General features: G+C 38.7%; 1 protein-coding gene across 2 annotated transcripts; it reads right to left on the reverse strand.

The window, feature by feature from the left end:
• Positions 1–2,069: 2,069 nt before the first annotated feature.
• LOC135677845 (protein RETICULATA-RELATED 5, chloroplastic-like) lies at positions 2,070–16,555 on the reverse strand. Of its 2 annotated transcripts, XM_065190255.1 has the most exons (7): positions 15,819–16,555; positions 9,527–9,656; positions 8,138–8,668; positions 5,727–5,834; positions 4,934–5,482; positions 4,314–4,436; positions 2,070–2,892 (listed from the first exon to the last, which is right to left on the reverse strand). In XM_065190255.1, exons 1-7 carry the CDS (start codon positions 16,538–16,540, stop codon positions 2,728–2,730), a joined length of 2,328 nt encoding a protein of 775 aa, XP_065046327.1. In that variant the 5' UTR covers positions 16,541–16,555; the 3' UTR covers positions 2,070–2,727. The 2 variants fall into 2 exon arrangements, with proteins under 2 accessions (XP_065046327.1, XP_065046333.1); XM_065190261.1 differs by lacking the exon at positions 2,070–2,892 and having other exon boundaries at positions 4,941–5,482.

Genomic DNA, 16,555 nt, shown 5'->3' on the forward strand with positions numbered 1-16,555 from the left:
TTTTGCTTGATCTTTTCTTTTATTTGATTAGTATCTCATAAATAGATTCATCCATATCTTTGTTGATATGATAAAATATTGAAGATATGATTGTACTCTCATCCGATATATTCTTTTTACGATCCATCTCCTCTTCCTCCTCTCATGTTTAGAAAAGAAAAAATGATGTATTAATGAAAAAAGGATGGGTTATATAGAAAAGATATAATATAATTCCAACAAATTTAATAAAATACATATATCAAAATTTTAGTGTCCAATTTAAATGAGAATGAGATAGATTATTTTCGATTAGTGATTTAGGATACGCGAATAGAGTCGGAGCTAAAAAAAGGTTTGTCGTTTGACCTAACAAGCCTTTGACGAGATAATTATGTTAAGTTCATTATGTATCATACAATAAACAAATACAGTTTACCTATATACTCTTAGCAAAAATATGAGCACTTTATTATATTAAAACAATCTATTGAGATTACTCGAAAAAAAAAAAAGGCTATTATAATTAGTGTGGCTTACTATCATCTTCTTAGGTGTTTTCAAAAATTACTATCCACAATTTCAAAACATGAATTGTATATTCTTAATTTTTTTATTTGTTGTCGAATATATTTAAATTATTACAAGCGTAATAAACTCCTTTCTCATATTTGTATTATTTTATTAGTGTCTATCATTCTCTTTAACTATTTTCCTCTTATTTATTTTTTATTATAATATATGATTATACTTTATCTATTAAAATTTATCAAATCTATGATTCTATTAGTTTATTCATTGGTTCAATCGATGACCAGATCTAATGTCAAGATAACTGTGTACAAGAATCATGCAGGTTATAAAGAGCCATGAACTATTTTCTTGGTGGCATCATGAATCGAATTGAAAACATAAATAATCTCTGGTTGAATCCTCAATCAGAGGACTGTATAATTAATTACTAGATTCACCAATACAGATATGGATCCCACCAGTGTCGGCGAGAATCTCGTCATTGATAACCCAATGCCGCCGGCAAAATGTGCCCAATAAATTCCAATAAGTCAAAAAAATATTTGTTGTTTTAGAAAAGTAATGCTCGAGAAGACTATGTTATACATGAAAAGTTACAGTTGTTTCATTTCCATTGTAGTCGAACTTACCATATCTATCACGTAACAACAACTCAGATCTCTCACGCCAACATTGAAGTAACAAATATTTGAGAAGAACAAGAAAATTTCTAACCGTACGGCAAAATGGGATCATCAAACATTTTGCAGTGCAGAAACGAGACCACGTTGGCGACTAAATTACTGCAGCTTAAATAAAGTTTAAAGATCATAACTTCAAACCTTTTGTTCTCCGCTTGTAGGAAACCACTGCAGCAGTTCTGATAACAACATGCATGTGTTTCTTCGGTAAAAAAAATAAGATGCATGCAGAAGAACTCCAAAAGTTATACAAGATAGAAAGGAAACTACGGAGGATAGCAAAACAACTTCTGAAGAAGCTCAAATAAATATTAAGTTGATAAATTGCTCCATTAACAAGAAGAAATAATTATATGCTCAGCGGGCAAAGATTTTTTTTATGTGAAAAGCAGGGTTCTTTTCAGCCAAAAAATATGCACAAGGCGAAAAATAACAGGTGGCTTACGGAAACTTGGAAACAGGATTATCGGTTGGCTATACATGTAACAAGGGTAAATACCAAGTATGCTTCATGAGTGATTCACCTGTCACAAAAAAACAACTGCAACAACAATGTAAAATTACAAAGATTTTACATAAAATTATTCAGGTACGAAACTATTAGATCATAAAACAAAAAAGGAAAAAAGAAAACAATTGCAACAACAATGTAAAATTTCAAAGATTTTACATAAATTTTTCAGGTACAAAACTATTGGATCATAAAACAAAAAACTCTCCACTTTAACATGCACCTTTAGTACTAAAGAGGTAAAAAACAGACCATTATTAAAATAATGCTTCACTTTTGCAACAGACCATCATTAAAAACAGACCATTATTAAAAAACAGATCATGAAACAAAAAAGGAAAAAGAAAACAATTGCAACAACAATGTAAACTTAGAAAGATTTTACATAAAATTATTCAGGTACGAAACTATTATACCATAAAACAAAAAAGGAAAAAAGAAAACAATTGCAACAACAATGTAAAATTACAAAGATTTTACATAAAATTATTCAGGTACGAAACTATTGGATCATAAAACAAAAAACTCTCCCCTTTAACATGCACCTTTAGTATTAAAGAGGTAAAAAACAGACCATTATTAAAATAATGCTTCACTTTTGCTTGACCAATGATGTAGGTATAGGAGATTGATCAGTGACCACACCAATTTAAGATAATGGGTATGAAGCTTCAGTAGGTAAAAAATTATAATTTGCATGCCCACCTCACTGAATATTAAACTTTGTGCAGGAACATAATCAAGCATAAAGCAGCAGAGTTCCAAGATCTTGTCATCTTAGTCTTGGGCAAAAAGTCTTTTTGGATTGAAGAATAGAATATTTCCATTAGTGGAGGGTGCCCAAAACTCTAGACAGATCAAACAGGTCAGAATTGCAAATTTTTAGATCTCAAGAAAGAAGGCCCAAATAATTTTGCTTTGATTACCAAAAATACTGCATATTGTATAGGTCAATGATGATTTTAAACCTCCAAGTTGTCTGATTGCCCTTTGCGGCGAAGGGGATGCATTACTGATCAGACATTATGTAGGGGTGTCACCTGACTGATTGTTGCTTTCATCAACCTCGTTTACCTTGTCAGAGCTGCATTCTAAGAGTGGGATATCAGGTGTATCTACAACCTGATCAGGTACAGCTTCTTTGTTATGTGTCTGTAATCCAGTAAATCGTGCAAGATCGACCCATTGCTGCAAATAGAAAGCAAGTAAATCAGGTGAAGATGAGATAATACTAGCACTGCTGCATAAGCTTTCCGATTCATATAACCAGAACGACAACATTAATCAAAACTTGGAAAACTGAGAAAAAAATCAGCAGAATAATTTTCTTCACGTGACATCTGCTTAGCATGTGTTGTTGAAACCAAGTTTCCCTGTCAATTAAAAGTCAACATTCACGTTTAGCAGGCCTATTTGCCTGATTGTGGAGGTTAATGCAACCCAAGTAATTCAGCTTAAAGAGTTGCCAACCTGTACACTGTATAACTAATGTAGCATTGCCTGTATTTGGTCATAAAAGCAAAATATCTATAAATTTGTAATGATGCTGGGGTTTGGTGATCTAAAGCAAAAGATTAGCTAATAGTAAGTAAAAGCTCACAGCAAATTCATTAAGAAACAGAACAAAGTTGCTTATCTCTAGCCTATTGAAAACTCTGATTATCTCAATTAGAGAACCAATATTATTGTACTGTTGGCCTCAGCAATAAAAGAATGAGCAGACAATGGGATAAATTTCTAAAAGAACAGAATCTCCAAAGAACTACCTCAAGAAACTGCAGAACATAAGAGGACACTTGCAGAGTGATGTCTAATCTTAAAAAAAGAGTTTTTTTTTTTATTTTCAACATGTCTAAATAGATTTTTATTTTTTTTCTGAGACTTATAGACTGTTTTCATCCATGTTTTGATGTCCTAATAATGACAGCACACTCTAGTGTTGAAACATCATATATTATCACTACTTTTAAGATTTATCTCTTGCTAGATAAGAATTGATAAGATAAGATTTCAATCCAATCTTTAAAAAGTCAATTGGATGTCCATAGCCCTGATAACAGTTGAATTGTTTTTAAGTAGTCTATCTAATAAAATCCTGCATGACTGAGATGTGTATAGCACAATGAGTTTTTAATAAAGAAACGATATTTTAGGTTAGGTAACTATGATTATCTTCCTTCTTTGTCTCTGATGGGAATTCTTCCAAATTCATTGCAACTTCATCAAAAAAATTTATCCCTTGCCTTTTCAATCTAATTTCATAAATTGAGTATCTTTAGTTATTTCTGGCATTAACTTGGTGGTAAATATATTCAAAATCAAATTAGAGTGTAAATATGGACCATGCTTTAGAATTTCATGTTACCACTTGGTGTGCACTACTTCAACTGGGCATTGATTCTTAAAATATTAAAATTCTTAATATTCTTTGGTGTGTGCTGGCCTGTCTACGCTAGTCCCATTTATAGCATACCATAAAATGAATAGAAAAACAGTGCACAACATATTCCCCCTCCTAGTATATCATAATCACAGGTTTCTTGTGTGCCAAAAACAAATAGAGAATATATCACCAGACGAACAGATCCAGAATTTAAGACTCTACTAACCTGTGTTCCCCAGTATGAGTTGATTGTGCGGACAGTGAAAGACAATGCATTTACAAGTAGCAGTCCACTGTTGTAAGATAACAGATAATCTGAAAGTCGGTGCTCCACTATTCCAGCGATTATCTGCACATTTAGGTTCTCAGGTTGATGATTTGAAAGTAGTTGTACAGTAACATGAACTCAAAGAATGCTCTGAAATACTGTCAATAAGGACTGACAATTGTCTTGAAGAAGAATTTCTACCTTCAACAGTTCTTAATTGATGATTAAACACTAAATGATGACATCACCAAGTTATGACTAGCATAGTTATCACCGAGTTATGACTAGCAAAAACCATGGACATTATTACACTGCACATTCCACATATCTTGAAGATAGAGTGCCAAATCAATTGCATAAATTGGCATATGCCAACTAAAGCAGCAACCAGCAGGCATATTCTTGCACTAGGAAGAGTCAGAACATGTTTAACTACTTTGAGATGGGTCCAGGTAACAGGACGAAGGAGAGAAAGATAAGAAGCAGTAATTGATTCTGGAAACTATTTAGAATGCATAACTGCTAACTAATGCATACATGAACTGATTTTATCAAACTAAAGCTGCCAAATTAAGAACCTGATACCGCAGGTTTGCTGATGTTCCGAGAAAGCATCCATATACAATTGCTGATTTAAATATTGGAGATCTTTTACGTCTGCTATTTACAGTTAATGCAGGTTTCAGAGTTCCACGAACAAAATACAGAACATCTGATGCAATTCCAGCACCAATACTAGAGATAAATCCAACACCAGCGAGTTTCAAACCACCAACAATTACCGATGCAAATCTTTGAATCGAATTCCAGTCTTTACCCACAATACTCTTCTGAAAGGCATTATCTGGAATTGATCCTAGAAGGCCCTTTAGTAATTCAAAGCTCTCAAGAGATGAACTGTCATCAGCATAAGTTAGAAATGAAAGGGTTGGGGCAGGAAGCCACACAGTAAAGAAGTCAACAACGGAACCTCTGATTGTGTCTGTTAAAACATAATCAATTTCTTCAAGAAAACGTCCTTTACGTCTTTCATATTGTGCTAAAAGAGTTGTTGTTATAGAAATAGCCTCTTCTATGGCCAACCTATGCAGAAATTTAGGATCTGCCAGAAGTCTTTCCCGGAATCCCTGAAAGAGAAAACTAATTGAATGAAGACAAGTCAAACAATACACACACAAACAAAAGCAATGTTCCTTGACTCTGTTCATATGCTACTGTAGCTAGTAGCCTAGTACCACAAACAAATTTTGAGCTCATTGTTTTTAAATATGAACTAGGAACTCTTAAGATGCTCAGTAATTTAATGGATCTTTAACACATCATGGCTTACAGAGTAAAAAATAAAAACGTGAGAGGGAAGATGTCCTTTACTTGGAATCTGTGAATGAGTTCTGAGACTAAAGGATACTTCTCGAGGTCAAAAAAGTTCTGCAGTATCTCTGGCGAGACTATTCCAAGATCCAATCCTGTCTGAAGGTCCTGTTAAAAGAAGAAAGTCGAGAATTCAGCAATAAAGTGTATTGCCCAAATGCTACGTCACGGAAAACATAAATAAAATAAATCAACTACCTAAAGCTGTCCAGGAGATCAGGTTTTAAAGAATATTCATCTCCAAGAACAAAGAAGTCAGCAGTAGGATAACTATGGACAGGGCTAGCCATTACACAAAAATGTTGAGCGAACACTGAATAATGTGGTCTCATTGCATTGATCATCTCAATCCAATTAATAAACTGGCCAGGCTTGGGCCTCTGCCTGGCTGAAGGGGTGATGATAAATTTTTAGGTTTATCACATATATAATACCCATGGGTATTTGTGTATGCAGTCCTCAAGAGTTCATATATGCGTGCATATGATTGAAATAGTGGATATTTGCCTGTATCTCCCTTGAAAATTTGTATTTGCACCCTATAAAATAGAGGGTAGATGTGTATGTATCTCCTAAAGTTATATAAATGCCTCAATCCTAAGAAACAGTGGTTCAACAAGTTTGAGAGACATTAAGGAGCAAGAGTTGAATGTCTTATTGAGTTTTGCCCTTTCCCAACCTTGCGGAAAAGAAAAGTGTACATTCAAGTTTGCTAAAGGATGTGCTGGGAGAATCTTGCTACAAATACATGCTGTTTTACAGGGTAGACATGTAAACACAAACTTCCTAAAGGTATATGTTCAAATACTTATAGCTTGACGGTTATATATGCATATAAATAAATTTTGATTCTCACCATGACTTGAAATATATAAGCTGAGTTTCTTTAATAATGCACACATTATCGTACACCTATCTGATGCCTTTTTATCTCTCCAGTTTAAGGCATGGAAATGTTGGTTATAAATTGAATCTAACAGCACAAACAAGATTAAAAGTTTAGCTATTAGCATTATGTATTTTAATGAAATAAAAAGAGGCTTAAACCTTATTTCTCAACCTAAGTCTCAAAAAGGATTCTTGGACTAAGCTTGCACCTAAGTTGTTAAATTTATGTTGGCTTTGTCCTAGTAATTTAAATAGGCACCCAAGCGCTCGCCTAGGCACTCAAGTGAGGTGAGGCGAGGCTCGAACGCCTCAAGGTTTGCTCAGGCGGCATGCTTTAGTGAAGCGCCGCCTGGGCACTTGCCTGAACCCAGGCACCAGGCACCTCGAGCGAGCGCCCGATTAAAGCAAAGCAACCGAACCAAACTTGATAGTCTAGTTCGATTGAACAATAGCTTAGTTGGTACGATTGAACCAACTAACCTAAATAGCTGTCTCCACCGCCAATGCACAGGACCAACCTAAATAGCTGTCTCCCCCCCCCCCCCCCCACCAGGGTCGCAACCCCGACCCATAAACCCTACTTCATGCACAGTCGCTGTCTCCACCGCCAATGCACAGGACTAACGCTTCCTCTGCCACTAACGGACGGATTCATAAGTCTAGTTTTTGTGCACAGTTCCCTCTGCCACCACTGCTTTCGTGTACAACTCCTTCCACCGTCGAGGGAGAGGATTGCAGCTTCCTTCACCACCGACAAACGCATATGAAGCTTCCTCCACCCACAACGTCGTCGTCCACTGCTTCTGCCACCGCTTAAAGCTTTCTTCGTGGCTGTTGTTGTCGTCCGCAGCTCCATCGCCACTACTATCGTCCAAAGCTTCCTCTATCACTGCTACTGATGTCTGTAGCTTCCTCCGTCGCTGCTACTGTCGTTCGCAGTTTCCTTTGTCGTTGTTTGAAAGCTCCTCCATCACCACCGCCCTCTCCTTCCCCACTTTCCACCATCAATAATTCTTTTCTTCCCTCTAACTGCTGTTAATTATGGATTAAATATTGTTAACAATAGATTATTAACTATTGTTACCATATAATAGTCCTTATTTAGATTTTAGCACGGCTAATCTCTATTTATTGTTGAGTCTTTTGATATTTTTATTATTAGAATATTGATAATGTAACTTGGTATTTTAGATCTTTTCAATTTAATATCATATTTTATTTATATAATCATATTTATCAATTATATTATATATTTTTTATATTTTAATATTTCAGAGTACCTCGCTTCACTCGAGTGGGTGCCTAGGCGAGAGTGCTTAGGGCATTTTGGGACCTTGGCACCTAGCACTTTTTAAATCACTACTTTGACCTCATTAAGAGCCTCAAGGTCCAGGGCCAACAAACCAAAGCTCAAACAATTGATATTCGTAGGCAAAATCCAAAATTTAGCTTCTTACGGTGACTAAAAAATCATAGGACAACAATTTGACAGCCAAGGATAGTAACACATGGTAATCAATTACCTGAGGTAGGGCTTCCCGTCTTCGACCAGCTGCATTCATTACTCGAGCAATTTCGGCACGGTCGAAGCAATTTCTACTGCAAGGTTTAGCAGCAGAGTACCACAAGAAATCAGCAATAGGAACTTCACCTTCTCTGCGTATCTGTTGTCTCTCAGGATCAAGTAGAATGATAGCTTGGTTTTTCTTTTGCAGTTTCTTTGATATTCTAGCAGGAATTCCTGTTCCTCTTGATCCATAAATTACATGGCTTGCACCAGTTATAACTACAAGCATGCCTGCTGAACTGCCATCACTTGCAGCTTTCATGATACTCTGGGACATATTATATTCATCAACAACTCTTGCCTGTGCAGATAGGTATGAACTAGGACCAAAGAGAACAGATGGGTCTGAAGAAATCCTGTCTATCAGTGACCTGCCAGAGATAGAAGTGAAGCCAGAGATGAAGCCTGAGCCAGCTGGAGGAGCATATAACTTGCGTTCTTCTTTAGAAAGGCCTCGGATTCCTTCAGCTTGAACAGTTCTTAGGACCTAACAAATTTAGCAGAAAAAAATGAATGTTCTCTTGACAGATCCAAAAATGCACAAACAGATGGTTATGAATATGTAAAAATTAATATCCATAAAGCAAACAGACCAACAAAGTAGTTAACAAAGTTCGGCAGTTAATTAATTCTAGCAATAATATCTGCAAGATGATAAGTTCAAATAAGAGGAAAGGTATACATCTCAAACAGAAAGTTTAGCTCACTGTCTATAATCTCAGCAAAAGTGAAGGAGAATCCCAAGTGAAACCAAGCATTCATATGTTCCTTCCAGTTCATTGTAATATGATGAGAAAAATGAGGTTATCATTAATTTGAAACTAGAAAGAAACAAACAAGAAAAGAAAGGCATATAAGTTGGAAGGAAAAATAATTCCTGAAAAAAAAAATATAGTGAAATTCTGAGTGGACGCATGGAGCAGGACCATATGTTGGTGAGGTACAAATCCTATAGTTAGAGTACCAGTTATAATAATTGAAGAAACATGGGCAAACAATGGAAACTGAACCTAAACATGTTGGATTTCACATTGGCAACCAAAATGGGTAAAAATAAAAGGATTTTGAACTGAAATGGTGGAGATGTGCCAATCATAAGTGGACAAAGTGAGTATATAAATGAAAAAAATGCAAGATAATATTATATTCAGAATAAGTTAATGCTGTTATGTCTCTAGTTTTCAAAACATCATATTGAAAGGTTACATGCAAAAAAGTATCCATTTATTTGATTAATACGGAAAAGCTATTGACATGCATGGATGAGAGAAGAGTGGCATTAAGCATAGAAGTTCACATTTTGATGTTATGCACATGGATATCTTCAATTGCAAGGGTAAATTACTTTCAGTGGAGTACCACAAGCAACAAGCTTTACTCCATTGTCACGGCAGTAATTCAGAAGAGGTTCATACTCCTGCCAGCATTCAGATGGCCAATGAAAAGTGTAAGACCTCAAGCTTCCTCCATCAATTCTGCCAATGACATATAGCTTTTCCAATAAGAGTGCACGAGAAAATAAACTGAGAATGAGATTTAAAACAATATAGTAAAAGATCAGACTTTACTACAGTAATAATGATCCTGGGTCAGTTTATACTTGATAATCAACTAATAGGTTGACAAATAAGGAACCATATGAATATAAGTCAGCAATAGCTATGAAGAGATGACAAAATGGTTAATAAAAATTATTGTGTTGCTCCTAAAAAAGTACACACAAACTTAACATGCCATGTAGAATTAATAGAAAGGAACAAGAAGTTGTACAAAAGGCTGAATGCTACACTAGAAAGGGAAACAAAAGGAATTTGACGAGGAAAGAAACAGAATAAGCAAATCAAAAGACTTCAGGTGCGGTAATTATGATATCCAATGGGGTACCACATCCAAGGTGAACTATAGCTTGAGATAGTATATAAGCCACTTAACCACCTCCAAAATGCATGTTTTAAGTAGTCCTGCCTGAGGGACCCAAGTTATTTTGAGCTTCGACATGGCAAATATAATATTCATATATCAGAGCAACAACAGTAGAGTGTAGGATCATGTTAAAACCTATTGTGTGCCTTTCCAAATCTCCAGTCTTGCAGAGGCAAGCATCATATGTAATGGAAATAGTTTGGTGGGTGATGAGACCTATATAATCCTACAACATCTACAAGAATTCTGATGATCCAGTATATGACCTTTGCATGACCTACAAAAGATGTTAGATATATGAGTGGATAGATAACAATACTAAAAACAGTCTCCATAAGATGTGGGTTATATTTTGAGATAAAATGAGTCACTACCTAACATCGAAAGGCATCTTTTCAGTACTCTATTTGACTAGGGGTTTGGTCTATGTTTTGCTTTAAGCATATATCATAATAATAACTATAGCAACATGGTGAAGGTAAAGTTGTTAGTCCCAAGGAATCTAGTAGAAGAATGATGTTTGATTAACACCTAGACAAAGACAACAATCAGGGACACAACCAAGTTTCCTACGTAAAGGGTACAAAAGAGGATATACTTGTATATTTACCATAGGACAATATTATAATTCTAATGCGGTCAAATATATGATAAGTAAATCTTATATCCAATACTGCCTAGGTTGAAAATAATGAAGTTTTGGAAAATTTGTCATAAAGTCTAGCTTGACCCATGACAACAATAGTGTATCTTAGCGAGAAAGAAAAGGAAAAAGAAAAAAAAGAAACAGCACTTCCATATTCACCTTGTAGTGAAACTTCCATGAACAAGATCCCATATCAGCAACTGCCATATTGCCATACGATAAACCAAAGAAAGAGCCATCTTGGTCGATGAATGGAGTGATAGGCAAGAATGTAATAAAAATCATACGGACACCTAGAGGGCCAGGAATGGAGCATTTTGTTAGGATCCTTTTATTATCTGAGCTTTTGAATAATGTTTATTGAGTTTGTTTACTTCAGTTGGAATCGGATAGAGATTTATTTAATATTTATTTATTATTAAGAGTCCAAGTCTTGGTGGACTCTAGGTGGAACTCTATAAATAGTGATGTAACCATTTCTTTTCGGTAGAGAATGAAATATTATTCAGTCTTTTGACTAACCCTAGGAGGCCAATTCCCTCGAAGTGATCATCCATTTTTCCTTCTTTCTTCTACGATAAAACCCTAGGGTCTTATCATTTGGTATCAGAGCAGCAATCCTCGACGTTCTCGCTGCAGTTATCATCATCCCAAAAAAAAGAAAAGGCCGACAGCCATGCATCCCTGTTTCCCCTCTCCACCATCGTAACTTCCCGGCCAGCGACGACCGCCACCCGCCTCCCAACTGCGACCCTCGCTGCCTCCTTCTCCATCGCCGTCGCTGCTTCCCGACCGCTAGACCACCGTCGCCGCTGCTCCCCGGCCAGCAACCTTCCCTCCTTGCTGCCCCATCTCGCTCGAGCGAGAAGGGCCAAGGCCACTGTTTCCCAGCCAACGGACCACCCCCTCATCGCTTCTACCGTCGGCGACGCTGCCCCTAGCCACACCACCATCGCTGCCTCCCCTTGGGTCGCAGCTTTAGCCGCAGCCACAGCCGCTCGACCCTCCCTCCTCGCGACAACCGAAACAGGGCAACTCACCGATTGCCCTTGCTCCCAGCCGCGCTACCACCAATTCTTTTCTCCACCGGCATTCACAACACCGCCGCCTCCCACCCGAGCCACCACCGCTGCCAGCCTTCTCCTCAACCGCTTGCGATCCTTCTGCATCACCAGCGGCTCCTTCTGTGGTGAGATAGAAACAGAGCACCCTCTACTGCCGCAGCCACCGGTCCCTCTACTAATGCATGCGTCAGTTGCCACCATCGCCATCATAACTTCCCGGTCAGCAATGACCGTCGCCCACCTCCCAACTGCGACCCTCGCTGCCTCCCCTTAGGTCTCAACTGCAACCATACGACCCTCCCTCCTCACGGTGATTGAAACAAGGCAACTATGATCGCCGTTGTTTCCTCCCTCTTCGTTGTTGGCATCGACAGCAACCGCTACAACCGTCGTTGTTTCCTTAACCGCCCGCGATCCCTCGACGTCGCCAACGCCTCCTTTCGCAATGCGACAGAGACAGGGCAACGCTACCTCCCATCCGTGCAGTAGCCTTATCCTCAACCACCGTAGCGATTAGCCCTCGACGGCGCTGCCCCCAGCCGCACCATTATTGTTGCCTCCTAGCCCTCAGCAGCAGCGATCCCTCCACGTAGCAACCGCAGCTACATCCTGCATCCTCATAGCAACCCTTCATTCCTACAGTGCTGCCACCGACTGCGTCACAACAGCAGCACCGAATAGGGTAGTGATTAATGCCCTAGTCCCGACACCAGAAACAGGAGTTGAGATTTTAGATTTGTAGTGTTACGCAATGACTACCGACAACTCAATAAAAGCCCAAATCGAAGCATTGAAAATCAGAATTGAGAACCGGCTGCAAGAAACACTTAATGATTTCGAAAAGATCCTACTGGAGAGCTTCAACAAACTTCAACAAGATGAAAGTTCAAATCTTATATTGAACCGATCTGAAGACACAAGAAAAAACCAAGAACAAGACACAAGCTACCCGCGCATGAAGGTGGAATTTCCAAGATGGGAAGATGGAGATCCGACCAATTGGATCTCTAGGGCAAAAAAAAATTTTTGTTTTTATAGAACCCCAGAAGAATCCAAGATGGAAATAGCCTCAATCCAGCTAGATGGAGATGCAATCCAATGGTATGATTGGTACGAAACTTGCCATAGAGTCCCCTTATGAGAGCAATTCAAGAGAAGGCTTCTTGTTTGCTTTGGACCATCTGAATACGAGAATGTTGATGGACAGCTTGCTAAAATTCGTCAGATTTCTACAGTATTGGAATATCAGTTATCAGAGCAGGTTTGAACGATTGTCAAATCAAACCAGAGATTGGTCTGAACGACAACTGGTGGGTACATTCATCGAAGGATTTAATCCAGATATTCGATGTGAAGTTAAGGCTCGTCAACCCCGCACTATGATCGCGGCGATATCATTTGCACGTTTACATGAGGAAAAAATCAATAGGGAAAATCATCGAAACAGAAGTGACAACAAACAGATGATCAGCAAGCCACCCGTCCTATCTATTCCCAACCGGAACCCTAACACCCGAAGGCTAACCCGAGAAGAACTCAAGGAAAGATCAGCGAAGGGTTTGTGCTGGCACTGTGATGAAAAGTGGAGTAGGGAGCTCCAATGTAAACAAAGACAACTTCTAATAATTGAACCAATTGGGGAGGAACAGGAAGTTAACATTGTGGACTCCGATCATGAAGGTATGGATTCTGATGATGATGTTGGACCTATCATACATACAGTGCATGCATTAGTCGGCTACTCTAACCCGCAAAATATGTCAGACATTGTGGACTCCGATCATGAAGGTATGGATTCTGATGATGATGTTGGACCTATCATACATACAGTGCATGCATTAGTCGGCTACTCTAACCCGCAAAATATGTCAGTTTGAGGAACTTTGGAATATCAACATGTTACAATTTTGATTGATACTGGTAGCACTAACAATTTTATAGATAGTAAGGTTGCCGACCAATTGGCTTACCACATTAAAGACTGTAACAAATTTGAAGTAAAGGTCGTCGATGGACGAATTTGAACCTGTGATAGCAAGTGCTCAAAGATTAAGCTGACTTAGCAGGGCCAAGAGTTGCTTGTGAACTTCTTTTTGCTACCCTTGGAAGATTTCGAAGTGGTGCTTGGAATTGAATGACTATCAACCTTGGGTGATGTTTCGTGGAATTTTTCTAAACTAATCATGAAGTTTTTTATTAATGGAAAGCAGGTGATCCTAAAGGGAAGATGAAGAAGAAAGATCACAACTGCCACTAGCCATCGGATGGAGAGGGTTTTTCAGAAGACTACAACACCGAAAGGCCGACCTATTGCTTACACCATCAAGAAGTGAAGACCATACTTGATTAACGGGTTGTGAAGCGCCGTAGATATCTTGTGACTGAAGTGCTGAAAGAGAAACTCCTTGAGTTTGATGTTGCTCGGCCTTAGGGACAAGGCTGATTTGAAGGGGGAGGAATTGTTAGGATCATTTTATTTTCTGAGCTTTTAAATAATGTTTATTGAGTCTGTTTAGTTCAGTTAGAGTCGGATAGAGGTTTATTTAATATTTATTTATTATTAAGAGTCCAAGTCCTGGTGGACTCAAGGTGGAACTTTATAAATAATGATGTAACCGTTTCTTTTCGACAGAAAATGAAATATTATTCAGTCTTTTGACTAACCCTAGGAGACTGATCCCCTCAAAGTGATCAAGGAGGCTAATCCTCTCGAAGTGATCTTCCCTTTTCCCTTCTTTCTTCTACGATAAAACCCTAGGATCTTATCACATTTCCTAAGGGTTAACCCAATCTCACTTGTAAGTCTATTGCAGATTGTTAGTCCAGCTGCAGAATACACAGGAAGTTTAACATTTGACTGCATCTGCAAGGGTTGAATATTAAGACTAGTACCAGCCTAAAATGGATGTTTCAGGTCTTCATCTTGATTTCTTCAGATATTATTCCCAAAAAAGGATCCACAAAAGGTTAAAGAAACCCTATTTTAGTCATAACAAAAAAGATTATCATAACATACATAGTTTAAGGGTAAAGATGAAGTCAGTAAGATGGCAATACTTCTCTTGAACCAATATACATAAAAACAGAAAGTACAGGAAATTAAATTAACTCATAATTCTTCTAAAACACTAAAATAACTACTAAAAATAAGAATAAAATCCATCCAAAATAACTAAAATAAATAAAAGCCTTCTAGAGTTGCACAAAGATGAAATAGACTTTTTTTTTCTTCACCCAATGGCCCAAGGACTAGTATAAATAGCCAAACCCGATATAGTCCAAATTTGACTTGCATAAGAACTAATGCAGACATTTTGCATGAGCCATGATTCTTTTTGGCATACGAAATATGCTCTACATATCTTGTCAGATCCTTGACAACTGCTAATCCACATGGTGGAGAAGGGATCGCATGCCAAGTCAGTAATTCATGTGCTACCCAGCACCCATTTCTTGGCCAAATAAGGCCCTAGATGAGCTGGTCCAATCCTGATACTGCATCGAGTTTAAATAAGCAAAAAATAAGGGCTACTCCCAATTAATTTGGCTAGGTTGGCCCCTTGTAGCTTAACCTTGGTTCGAATTAGGATGCTCTTTAACTTTTCACATGGAGTTGCACAGTATTATGTTTAAGAAACTTCAAAATTAGAATGAAGCATATCAGTTCTAGAAATTAGAAAATAACCTTAGTTCGAATTAGGATGCTCTTTAACTTTTCACATGGAGTTGCACATTATTATGTTTAAGAAACTTCAAAATTAGAATGAAGCATATCAGTTCTAGAAATCAGAAAATAAAACAGCACTTATCCATGCACTCAACAGCAAAAATGATCCTAAAATTTCGAACTAAAACAATCTAAAAGAAGAAGAACTTGTAGCTTTTCGTAACTCTAACCTTATCCAAATTGAGAAAATAATGCTTATTCCAAGAGACAATGTAACAAAAAGTGGACAAGGTCACCAGTTCTCCAAGCTGAAGGAAAAAGAGAAAAGAAGACGAACCTTCCATCCATGAACTGATCAAGCTGTTGTTGGAGATCGATAGGGAACGCGTCAAGGGCCACAGATACGGTCTTCTGCTGCTCCAAACATCGATTCCTAAGATTCTTGACGATCTCCAGCTCAAGAACCCTATCATCTCGATCTGGCACCATCTCGGCCTCCCCCAAGTACACGACGCGAGCGCCCATCAGCTTCTCCCACACCCTCCTCTTGTCCTTCCCCACCGCCTGCGGCTCCCCAATTACCGTCGCGTCATAAACCCTAGAGAGTATCTCCGGCTCCCCCTCCTCCTCCTTCTCCTTCTCCTTTTCCTTCCCTTTGTCCGCGTCTACGACAGTGGGGGCAGAGGCGGCAGCGGGGAGCGGTTCGGGTGCCTTCTCCTCCGCGGCAGCGGCGGCGGCGACCGAGTGGAGGAAGCCCACCGCCATGGCCAACGAGGGCAAGAGCAAGAACTCCCGCCGCTTCGCCATCCCTTGGACCTCGCCATCCCCAGCGTTGGTGTCGCGGCGGAGCGCGGCGGCGGGCCGCGGAAGTATACTTGCCGGTAAGAACTGGCGGGCGAAGCGGTCGCCGGGGCGGCGAGGAGAGGGGCACCGGGCGAGGAACGAGGATTTGAGATGGGCGATGTTTTGCGAGTTGGCGATCATTTCCACGCGAGACGCAACACGCCGCCCCTCTATCACAGGGAACGTGGCATCTAACCAATAATAGTTCAACGCCATTCCCACAATACCATT

Source organism: Musa acuminata, chromosome BXJ1-1, assembly GCF_036884655.1.
Source record: "Musa acuminata AAA Group cultivar baxijiao chromosome BXJ1-1, Cavendish_Baxijiao_AAA, whole genome shotgun sequence".
Lineage (NCBI taxonomy): Eukaryota > Viridiplantae > Streptophyta > Magnoliopsida > Zingiberales > Musaceae > Musa > Musa acuminata.

Bases quoted from the DNA above. Each gene is read 5' to 3' on its own strand.
- LOC135677845 (XM_065190255.1), bottom strand. From the start codon at position 16,540: ATGGCGTTGAACTATTATTGGTTAGATGCCACGTTCCCTGTGATAGAG. The intron at 9,657-15,818 runs GTTCGTCTTCTT...TGTCATTGGCAG, and splicing joins GATCAGTTCATGGATGGAAG to AATTGATGGAGGAAGCTTGA. The intron at 8,669-9,526 runs GTAATTTACCCT...TAAATTTGTTAG, and splicing joins CTTGTGGTACTCCACTGAAA to GTCCTAAGAACTGTTCAAGC.